The 12,248-nt window shown below is 33.9% G+C and overlaps 1 protein-coding gene across 1 annotated transcript in view; it reads right to left on the minus strand.

Annotated features, from left to right (window-relative positions):
- Positions 1-12,248, minus strand: part of LOC139691028 (PAX3- and PAX7-binding protein 1) — a 43,270-nt gene continuing 31,022 nt past the window's right edge. The window contains exons 11-16 of the mRNA XM_071588751.1: positions 9,165-9,370; positions 5,662-5,830; positions 4,472-4,712; positions 2,492-2,705; positions 239-390; positions 1-134 (exon numbers count right to left, since the gene is read on the minus strand). Coding sequence (XP_071444852.1) covers positions 68-134; positions 239-390; positions 2,492-2,705; positions 4,472-4,712; positions 5,662-5,830; positions 9,165-9,370 — 1,049 coding nt within the window. The 3' untranslated portion in view covers positions 1-67. The remainder of the gene's footprint in view (positions 135-238; positions 391-2,491; positions 2,706-4,471; positions 4,713-5,661; positions 5,831-9,164; positions 9,371-12,248) is intronic.

Consider the following 12,248-nt stretch of genomic DNA (forward strand, 5'->3'; position numbering starts at 1 on the left):
TTTATTCCAATTTTGTATACAGAAATGCCTTAGAATAAAACAATGCAATTAGTCAATAATTTATTTCCTATGTCTTCCTGGCTTCTTTTGTACCGAGCAACTTCAATATACTTGTCACTTCCTCAGATGCTTCCCTAAAAACAAAGCAAAGAAGTTTGATACAAACACATTCACTTTTGTTACTGTTAGATTACTCCTAACAACATTCTTAAAATATATGTTTTGAGTAAATAATTACCTGCCAGCGGGCATGGTGGGATCTAATGACTGTCCTAAAACTATAAGCTGAGATGTGAACATTTTGAGCTGTGGGTTAATTTCTACTCCTTTTTCCTTTGAACTTGCTGAAGTGCCAACACAAAGCCACCACCGAGGAAGACTAGATACAATCTGAAAAAAAAATTTCATAACAAGATTAATATCTTGAAGTATACAAATTTCTATTAATGTACAAGCAAATTTAAGTTGTACGACTCGCTTAGAATAATTAGAAAAATATTTGTATCTCTCATGGAATAGAGGGCATTAAATCTCTTTAATTGTTCAAAATGGAAGTAAAAACTGCCTTACCTTTAGGTAATTCAAAATATTTTCTTGAAAAAATGGACTGTGACACAATGTTTTCATTATTCCACAATTGTCTAAACCGCATATGTGATGACAACAATTTACATACAAATTCATAGATTTATTTTAAGTGTTGCTGTGATACAGACTAAGAAGAGTCACTAATAGATCAAATTATTATAAGCAATAAAGAAGTAATCCAGGTTATCCTGATTGCGTGGGTTAAAAATTTTGGTCTACATTAATTTAAAAATAAGGTTCCTTGAAGATTTTGAGCACTCCGAGACCCAAACTTCTTTGATTGGCCACAATGGTCTTTAAATGCAATAATTTATACCACTTTTGGATCACTATATTTACTCAAGAATTTGGAATCCTCTATTTTTGCAGTTAAATCAAGTCAACAAATGAACAAACAAATGCAGCTTTGAGGCCAGGACAATGGTAACTGACCAAACTGTACATATTATGTGTGTTTAAGAACCATAATACTGTATTTTCCCATCTATAACACGTACCTTATGTATAATGACCATTCAGAACTTAGTAGTTATCATGAATTTGTATAGATACCGTGCGCCCAGGGCTTAATAGTTATCTTGAACGTGTATAGATGCCACGCATGTGTGTGCACTTATATATATATTTATATAAATATAAACACACTCACGCACTCGGGAGGAATTGAAAGAGTGTCTTATGAAGAAATAAGCCAGTGGATCCTGGAAATTTGGCTGGGTGTCAGAGGGACTTGTGTAAAAAATGGATTTGAAAAAGCTTTAGGCAATATATCAACGCCAGGAGTTTAGGAAGAGTTAATTTTGGAGAGTGAACTCTGTGATGTTCCTGAAGAGATAATAAATTCATTTAATTGTGATTCAGGTGACGAGTTTCTTGGATTTGAGTGATCTACCCATCCTATCATATATTTATACACAGTATATAATACCACGCACTCTACGTACACGTGAAGTACTGTGTATCAGAATGAAGAAGTACTACGTATTAGAATAAATGAAGTATAGAAATTGTATGTTTCTTCTTTTTCTCATGGATTTATGAGATGAAATAACTGTGACAGTAGCAGATCTGAATAAAGTAGAATGCAATTAGAAAGGTACTAATTTATTTTCGCGAGACTTCAAATTATTGTGTGCATAGGTATGTAAGCGTTTGGATTTTTTCAATTTTCATTACATAAACCATAACGTCATTTTTTCAATCATCTGAACATTTTTGTACAGATAACGTGTGTTACAGATGGGAAAATACAGTAATTAAATAACATCAATTTCAAAGTGTAAGACAAATGTAGGAGTCACATGAACTATAATTTTTTTTACTAACATGGCTTTCTTAAAGATACTGACTAGTTTAATGTTGTCCACATATGGGGAGCCATTTGTAGGTTTTCCTGCACATAGTAAAATAACCACATTTTTTACTATGCATCATAGCAAAACCTTATTCTCTAATTTCCTAAAGAAAATGGTAACTGGAGGTAGTTAGATGGCCTTAAGTATTTTGAAACCTTCAAATCATTTCTGCAGAAACTATTTACAACATATAAGACCATATTTAAAAAAAAATAAGGTTTACTAGGGGATTTGGAGGGAAGGGGAAAAATGGGTGAACACAGTCAACTATAGCAAAACAGTAAAATTTTGCTTCAATCAGCCCTCTGAGGGAATGTGTAAATATATTCACAGAAGTGTGAGTGGCACAAAATTTTGATGTTCAATACTTCTCAGCCTGATTTGTTTGTAAAAGTCTTTTAAGGGAACATTATTTTCAACTTTACGTGTATTAGGATAAAAACCTTTTTAAATTGCTATATTGAAAACATACTGTATAGTTGTACATTCATGAGACAACATTGTAGGTTATGATGATCTTGAAATGAGAAAAAAATGATAATAATTACCATTCTACACTTAGAAACAGCATCAATGGGATCAGGACAAGCTCTTAATGCAGCCAAAAGGTAACGATTAAGAATGGAGTGCAGGGCAAGATCACCCAGAATACTGTCACTGATAATTCCGGCCCATGCAACAACATTTCTTAATAATTTAACAGCTGACCAGAACTGCCGTTGAAAAAATGTACCCATGGCCCCTCCTTTGGCATCCATAACACTATAAGATCAAAAGGTATTCTGTGAAGGATCATGCAATAACATTAGCTATATCAACTAAAAAGTAATTAAAAGTTAGCCAAATTGTATTTACATTCATCCACACAGGTTAAGCCAGTCAAAATTATACTTTTTATTTTGATAATTAATGCTATATTTAGGATAGAATTATAGTAGAACCTTGATTTTACTGCAGTATTATTGTGGACCACACAGATCAGTTAAATTTAAAAAAATACATGAATAAAATCCCTGTAATTAATCATTAATTAATTATGGTTTCCATACAAAAACTTTAACTGGATTTAAATACTTTTTTCATACTAACAATTTGTTTTCCCTGACAGCGATTAAAAATAATGCAATATTACAGTAATTACAAAAGAGACAGGGATCTTTCCCCTTATCTGACACCACCTTTCACCATTTCACACTGTCACTAAGTTTTACCCTAAATAACGAACTACACCCCGTCATTACATGTGAATATATTTTAAAAAATTGAGTGTTTCTCATCAAGTGAAATTTTTTTGTCATATCCACACCGCAAAGCATAATGGTAACTTATTTCTTGGCTTGGCTTTAAGTAAAATTCTTATTTTATGCTCATGTCATGTTACATATGAATTCCATGTGAAGGATAGGGTTGCATGGTTACACGTGTACGATCCAATTTGATTTAAAATCAAGGTTCTATACAATAAATCAAATTTGTAGGTAATCAGGAGGTAATTAAAGACAAAAAACCTGTAAGTGCACAAAATTGTACGTATTGAATTTCATTTGATTATTTAAATTGACAGCATTTATAACAACAGCATGACATTAACTAACTATTTAAGCAAGAAAGGTTTTCATTTAAATATCCTTTTAAGGGTATATACCCTTGAAATTTTGTTAAAAATATTGAAATTGTAATATAACTGATAATTCTGCAATTTTGTTAATAATGTGAATAACTATTGGTTTTATAAAATAAAATCTTAAAAATCTATTTCATGCCCTTACACCATTAAAATTAATTGCAAGTCAAATGCCACTTCTATGCTAACTATATTTTGATGTATTTTCTCTATGCCTTATCTTCCTCTTCAATGTTTAAAATCCCTACATTCAGTGTTATGAAAGTAATGCTCTCAGGACACATTCAGGAGTGAATCCTGGCTTCTACAGGCCCTAAAACATTTTTTTCATTGAAAAATGAGTCTACCAGTGATACATTTTATTTTTGTCTATCCTTTAGTGTAAAAAGCTTCCTCTTGCCATATATTCTAGCCTCAAATATCCTGAGCCTTCAAGGAACGACCTTTTCTACAATGCTCATAGTCTTCACTTCACCTTCTCATATTTGCTTTCTTGGACTACATCTCCTACAAACTACCTCAGTGAGGGTATTTCTATAATGTTGATTTGTCTTCATCCATTAGATTGTAAAACTCACATTTCAGGACCACAGACAATACTCAGCCTCACAAATTGCATATATAACCAAGCTCAGTTTATTTCATGGCCATAAAATGTATGACATACTTGCTGCTTACCAAAATGCTTATGGCTCAAATCCTACCCCGGTTTTGATTTCTGATCCCGCACTTTCATGTTACTCATTTCTTGATTTGACATTAGATCTCAGTCATTGGGGCCCCTTTTAATCCAATTACTATTACTAACCTAAACTGATGACTAACAATCAAAAATAAAAATATTAATTATATCAGCTAATTAATTATACCAACCGATAAGTGAACAACGCAAGATTTTACTTACTGTTTTGGGTGGATAGGAATGAATACATCATTATCAACAGCTTCTCTTAACCTATCTACTATCCCTGAAAGGAGAGCACGAAGAGGTTTAGCAGAAGATGGCGATATATTGGTGCTGCTTGTTGAGGATGGAGGAATGTATGGGGTCACAGTTGGGTATTCCTCCACAATTTTTGCAACTATTCGAACAAGCCTCAGGGTTTGTGATGTGGACATTGGATCCCAGCTGCAATCAATGAGTTCTGTCAAATAACAAAATATCAGCATTTTAGTTTTTGTTTCCTAGTTTTCTTGATAACCCTATATAAAATTATTTAGCTTACAAATTGAAGTTCTAATTTTTTAAACTTTGAAGGGTGATTATTGAAATAATTTAGGCGAGTAGTGTGCCCAATTGCTAATCCTAAGGTCACAGATTCAAGGGATAAAAGCATGGGCATTGCGTCAACCCTGGAAAAACTGACAAGCAGGGAGAGGCTACAAATAATCCTAATGACACCACCACCAGATATGCCCAAGGGGATAGTAAAATTACATTTATTACAGTGCAATCTTGATATAATAACTACAGTATATCAAGTCCAAGGCATAGTTTATTCACCAATTAGCTTTGGTTTATCATTTTTTCACATGGGTTCCTTAGTTATATGGTTTTCTTGCACATTAATACTAGTTTTTCAGTTTTCTATCTTTATCATCATCACATTAACTAATGCATGCAGAGGGTAATCTTGAATCAGACATACAAATACAAATCAGCATGATGGCATCTACTGTTCCATTAGAAATTAAAAGATGTGTATTAACAAAATTAGTCACAAAATTGTTAGTCATTGGATAAATAGATAACATTATCAGCCTGTTCCAAGATAGGGAAATGTATAATAGAGGTTACGTCACAAGTGTGAAGTATAAACTCTATCCAATTCCATCAAGAGACAACTTAGAGATAACAAAATAAAATGAAGCTAACATAAACAAAATGGAGCTCCAATTCTGACTTGTCTAGGTAAAAGCTGGAATTCTGACCAGCTCGCTCCATCCTACAAAATGAAACATTGACATCATCCCCTGAGAGTCCAAATACAATAAGAACTCTATCCTTGCCTGACAAACCACAAGATTAAGCCTAGGTATTTATACTTTGTTCCATCCCAAACTTTTGTGATATGGGCTGAGAATCTTACTTACGAGTAAGTTTGGGTAGAATCACTTTCTCCACAACTAGGGAAACTAACATCAAGTCTGGGTCACTTCTTAAGGTTTCTTCAGTTTCAGTGTCTCTCAAACCATACATTAAGAGGAGGTCAAACCATTTCCTGCCCTCAAATCCACAAGGTCCTGCCCCACTGGAGTCATCCTAAAAATACATATTAATACAATAGAAACTCCTCAAGTAAAAATGCATCCTTATCAATAATGAGGCTAACACTATTGGTGGTGGTTATTACTGGAGGTGACCAACACCTACGGTCTTTTCCAAAATTGGTGATTGGTAGGTAATTTGGGTAAGGTAGGGTATTCAATGAATGAGAGAAGAAGGATACACACCCCGCAACAGTATAAGAAATTACTGATTGAGACAATCATAACAAAAATTGCCATAGGGTCAAAAGTTTAATGTCCCATCAGACAAATGAATGATTCTTTATTTATGTGCTCTCCACATAGCACCCTAAGTACGGATCAGGACAACACTGAAAAAAATCCTGCCACTGCCAGGATTTGAACCCGGGTCCAGTTACAATGATAAAATCAAAATGTTTACCAAACTAACATAATTATGATAAAAGAGGCCTACTGTTTAGAAAATACTAAAATGAGTATTAAACAGGATCTTCTGTTGAAACTTGTTTCCCAAAGAGTTGGAAATTCAAGGCTGGAAAATTACCTGACTCTAGGTGTATGAAACCATTTACAGATATTTTTGGTTTTCATAGTTTTAAAAATAATAAACGTAATTGAATTGAACAACAAAACTCAAAACAAACCATGCTTACATTCTTTACTTTAGATGTATGAGCAATGATGTCAAAAAGCTCCTTTTTTGATACAAATTGTTTAACAGCATTTTAATATCACCTCTTGAAACCTACATTTTTTTATTGGTTATTTAATGTGGCTTTTTTGCATGTACCCCTATTTTTCAGATTTTTCAAAAAATATACTGTGGAAGTTCTGTACAGCATAAAAAAATATGGCATGCATGGACAGATATGATCATTCTTTATTTATAAAATTAATTTTAGATTTTCTGTGGAATTTGAAAAACCATATACATTGTTATTTTTCCTGAAAATAGTAAATTTAAAAACAGAAGTATACTGCTGTATTTAACACTAACATAAAATGAATTAGCACACAAAATCATGAATCACATGAGAAATATTACATACATTGAAATATTTCCCTTCTTTATAAAAATCACCAAAACATAAATATTAACTTTGGCAATGGCATCATCTGATAAAATGCCAATTTGGTCTGTTTGCTAAGTGTCATGGTAACATGAGAATAATGCTACAGGAGTTAATTTTAGGGATCCAATAATGCACACAGCATCTACTCCGCAGATTTTTTGTGACCAGCAGGACTATTTTGTATTTCTAAATCAGAGGATCGTTGCCATCACTAGCCCCTTAAGAAATACACAATGTCATGGAATTAATATGCCTGGAGCTACATGCACAGCAATACCATCTTGTGCTCTCTTTGGACTAGCTAATTTTCATTCATAACAGGAGGAAGATGCTACACCTCCAACTAATTCTAGACCTAATAATGCACATATTGTCTCAAAATAAACTGAAGTAAAAGGTCAGATTTTAATGGATGAAATCCTGGGGGGGGTTATCCCCCAACGATAGCTCCCGATTTTTATTCACTTGCAACAGGCTAAAATATGAGATGAGACTATGGACTCAATCAAACCATTTCATAGTGTGCAACGAAGATTTTGTACGTTGTTTTTCAGTTCTATATGAATATTGAATACTCTGAATGAGGAGAGATGGTTAGGTCAGCGAGGAAAGGGAAAGAAAATGATTGGGATATTGGATGAAACAAAAGAAGTATACATTATTGAAGATGGGTATACTGTAGTGTCAGATGTCAGGTTGTTTTGGTAGAAGAGGCATGTAAATGAATCCTCGTACTGTTATCTAGGCTGTGTCGATCCGAAGCCTACATTGACCAATGGATTAAAATTAACAAGAATGATCATAGCCTTGTATAACTATTCATTCATGTCAGTAATTTGAATTATAGCTTAGATTTCACTAAAATGCAACTTTTAACTCATAAGTGCATCTAATGAAGAAATTCCGTACTACATGCCAAATTGCAATGTTATCACTGCATAGGATTATTTGACAAACCTTAATTCAACAAAATTGGTTTGTAATATTGGACTGAATATAGCTGCATAATGTAATCATTTGATATTTATGCAGAATGAATTTTGAATTCAATTATTGTTTGATAACTTTAACAAAATAGCACTTTGTACAAAAGCTACTTTGGCTCCAACTAAAATTTATGGCTGAAAATAGCTGAGAGCAAGTTGTTCCACATAGATTCCTTGCCAGGAAGCTAGTGTTCACTTATAAAATGGTAACAATAATATTTTTATTGTTCACTGATCATAAAATATAGGTGATGGAGTCATCAAACAAAGAAAAGTACAAAATACAGGTACATTTCAACACTATGAACTTGATGGAAAAATACCAATGGGGTTGGAGTAAATAATAAAAACACAATGCACTACAATGGCTTGTCATTTAAAAATCCATTCAATGAATAATAACACATCATTAGAAGGCTCTTGAGTTTCAATTTGAAAGGAAATTACAATAATTTAAGTTTGTCTTGAGTTGCAGTCTCATTTTGATGCAATTTTGAAGTAAAATCTTATTTCTGTAATTCCTTGTGAACGATGTTTGCTGAGGCAAATGGATATGAACGGCCAATGTTAATACTTTAAAAAATAGTACCAAAGATTTATTATTTCATATATTTATATTTTACTGTATTACCTACCACAAGCTATGATATAAAAATACTAAACATAAAATAAAAGGTAAATCTGAGGCATACAACTTAAAGAAGTGTACACATGACCATGCAAAATAAAACTATTTTGTTATTCAATGAACTTAAATAATCTGCACCTGCTGTTTTACAATTGCAGGGAACTATTATTTCAACCAATGGCATTGATAGAATATGTTTTTATTTTGTTAAACTTCCATCAACTTGAATAAATTGAGTAGCTTCAGGCGTGATGTGGTGGAAGTCGAACATAATGAATAACTGATTGAAGCACTTTTCCACTTGATAAAATTTTTTATTTTAAGACCGGGTTTCAATGTATTACATCATCATCATCCTGATGATGATGTAATACATCGAAACCCGGTCGTAAAATAAAAAGTTTTATCAAGTGGAAAAGTGCTTCAATCAGTTAATCATTTCCATCAACTTGGATTGTCATGCATAAGGCATTGACTTCACTCTTGCCTAATGCTTCTGTGCTATCATGAAGGTCATCAGTTCTACCAATGCCATTTCCTATAGCTCAAAGCAGTGACTTTTTCAGAATAACTATTGATGCCTGCATTGGGAGACTTACGAATTATGGAATAACCCCCCGGGGAACATTCCACTCCAGGTTCCTTGTAAAGCTGACATACCTGTATGACAATTGGGTTCCAGGAAAGGAGGTTTAACCGCAAAATAGGAGCCAGTACTCTGGGTAAACAAAGACTAGCATATGCTTCTCTGTATGAATTTTCCTCCTCTGAATGCCACTGTTCCCACCGCCCAAGAACTCCACGCACAGTACAAAACTCTTCAACAACATCCTCAAATATTTTATGGCCATCACTTTCTATTATTTCTGCAAGACATAAAAAGAGCAAAACAATATTAAAACACTCAAACAACAAACAAATGTAATTAAGATGGCAATTTAAAAACTTAAATATATTATTAAAAACCAATACTTGATATTAATTGCAAATTTCTTCATCGGTGAAATGTATAAAAAAACCATACAAGGGATTTGTAAATCTCATGGCCACCATGAACACACCAGACAACGAAATGTACAAAGAAAGTGTCTGAAGAATAAAAACTGATTAATTAATTGGTTCACATAACCACCAAAGCAGTATTCAACCTGAAGGGTAAGTTGACAGCCAATGAACAAGGTTTGTAGCAAACGTTTGTCGACACTAAAGGGATGTACTTTAAAAATGTTGAGGAATTGCAGCACTATCTAAAATAAATCTATTTCCCAAAACTTTTCCAATACTTTTTATACAAGCCATGTACGAGGGTTACGTGTATTTGATTTTCAATTCAAATACACGTAACCTGCGAAAATTCAAAATTCACTTTTGTGGTGTTATGTTGGCACTTATACCGAAAAGTTTGGCTATTTAGAATATTCAGTTTATTATTGACAGCTGTTTGGCTTGGATGTGTTTTTGCTGGTCTTTGATTTTCGCCTGTTCGAAAAAATGGATCAAAGAACCTATGTCAAATTTTGTGCACAAAACAAAATTAAGTAAGCACACGGATTCAGAATGTTGACTGTGGCATATGGAGAAGCTGCCTTGGACCAAAGCAACGTTTATCGGTGGTACAAAATGTTCTCAGAGGACCGAGAAGATGTGAATGACGAAGACCGTGCCAGATGCCCGAGCATGTCAACAACAGATGAAAACATTGATGAAGTGAAGAAAATAGTATTGTCCAATTGTCGAATCACCGCTAGAGAAGTTACGGAGGACCTAAACATATCGATTGGCTTGTGCCATTGCCGTGACACGCGCCTATGACACGGGTCGCCGCGACATTCTTACCAAAATTGCTCAATTTCGACCAAAAACAGCAGTGCATTAACATTGCTAATGAGGTGTTGGACTCTGTCCGGAATGACCATAATTTGCTCCAGAGGGTCATGATTGGTGATGAATCATAGGTTAATGGTTATGACGTGGAAACTAAAGCTCAATCATCCTAATGGAAGCTGCAGCACAAGCCTATACCAAAAAAAGCACACCCAGTTTGGTAGAATGTGAAAGTTTCGCATACAGTTTTCTTTGATTGTAGGGGCGTGGTATATAATGAGTTCTTGCCACAGGGTAGAATGGTAAATAAGGAATACTACCTGCAAAGTATGCACAATTTGCGCGAAGCAATCCACCACAAACGCCTGGATTCGTGGAAGAACAAATATTGGCTTTTGCACCATGACAACACCCCTGCTTACACATCATTACTTGTGTGCAAATTTTTGGCCAAAAACAACACACTAATGATGCCACAGCCACCGCATTCCCCAGATCCGGCCCCCAGTGACTTTTTCTTGTTCCCAAAACTGAAGAGGCCCATGAAAGGATGACACTACACTACAACTGATGATATAAAGACTGCATCGAAGGAGGAGATGAACAAGATCACAAATAATGATTTTTTGAAGGGCTTCGAGGATTGGAAAAAACGTTGGCACAAGTGTATAATATCTAATGGGGACTACTTTGTAGGGGACAAAATAGATATTCATGAATAAATAAATAATTTTTGAAAAAAAAAACACAAGTCGCGATACTTTTAGAACAGACCTGGTACATTCAATGTTTGGATGACATTAACAAACCACAGTATAGTATCATCCACATTTACAATTCCTAATATCTGACAGCAGACTTTATAGCAAAGATTAATGTGTTCAAGTTTAATCCATACATATAAACAAAACAGTTTTATGCTGAAACATTTTTTTGCATGCTCTAAATAAATAAATCATCTGGGGATCAAGATGGTGTGGTGACTAACGTAGAGGCTTCCCACCAAGAGGGTCTGGGTTCAAATCCTGAGGACAAATATTTTTCAGTGGTATCCCGATCCCTACTTGAGGTGCTTTGCGGAAAGCACTTTGAGTAAGAATGACGTACGTCGGATGGAACATTCAACAAGAGTAGGCTAATTGCCGACGCCGGGTTTCTTCCCACCCTTCCTTGCCCATCCATCGGTGCAAATGACCTTAGTTGTCAGTCGCCTCCCATAAAAACTACTATAAATCATCTTATGCAATACTTAGTATATTGTTAATGTAACAATAAATAGCACACTAGATGTACCAGTTGATGATAAATTATACATACAGGACCCTTTTGTGAGATATGGGAGGAGTAATACTAATAGGCTATAATAATAATGTAACAATTATATCAGTTTAAATTAATTCATTATAATTTTCATATAATTTATTTCATATAATTTTTACACAAATCAAAACAACAAATTATTAAATTCAATTCAAAGTGCTTATCTAACTGATTTGAACATTACACAAATGCATAATTCCCAACACATTTGGCGAGCTACACAAGGTTTTACTTGAAGTGACACTAAGCAATAGCAAAAAGTGGCATTATATGATGTAAATTTGTTCACGGATAATTACATTATTTTGACTTAGAAATGCAATTGCCCTTTGAGTATGTCAGTTATTGTTCACATGAAGTTCAGGTGCTAAAAACCATGATTGTACACAGGAGAATTGCTATGAAAATTCCCTTGCAATACTAGACATAGTTATTTCAGTATAATACTTTGATCTAAAAATATTTAATGGCAACTACAATGATATTATACTCTTATATAAGGTCTCAGTTCATGAAACCCTTAGTAGGCTGAAATTGGTTTCCTAACTGATTTTTTTCATTTCAATTTTGGCTAAGCTCTAATTAAAATAAGGCTTACAA

This window comes from Hetaerina americana, unplaced genomic scaffold (assembly GCF_022747635.1).
Source record: "Hetaerina americana unplaced genomic scaffold, ioHetAmer1.1.p SCAF_1, whole genome shotgun sequence".
Taxonomy (NCBI): Eukaryota; Metazoa; Arthropoda; class Insecta; order Odonata; family Calopterygidae; genus Hetaerina; species Hetaerina americana.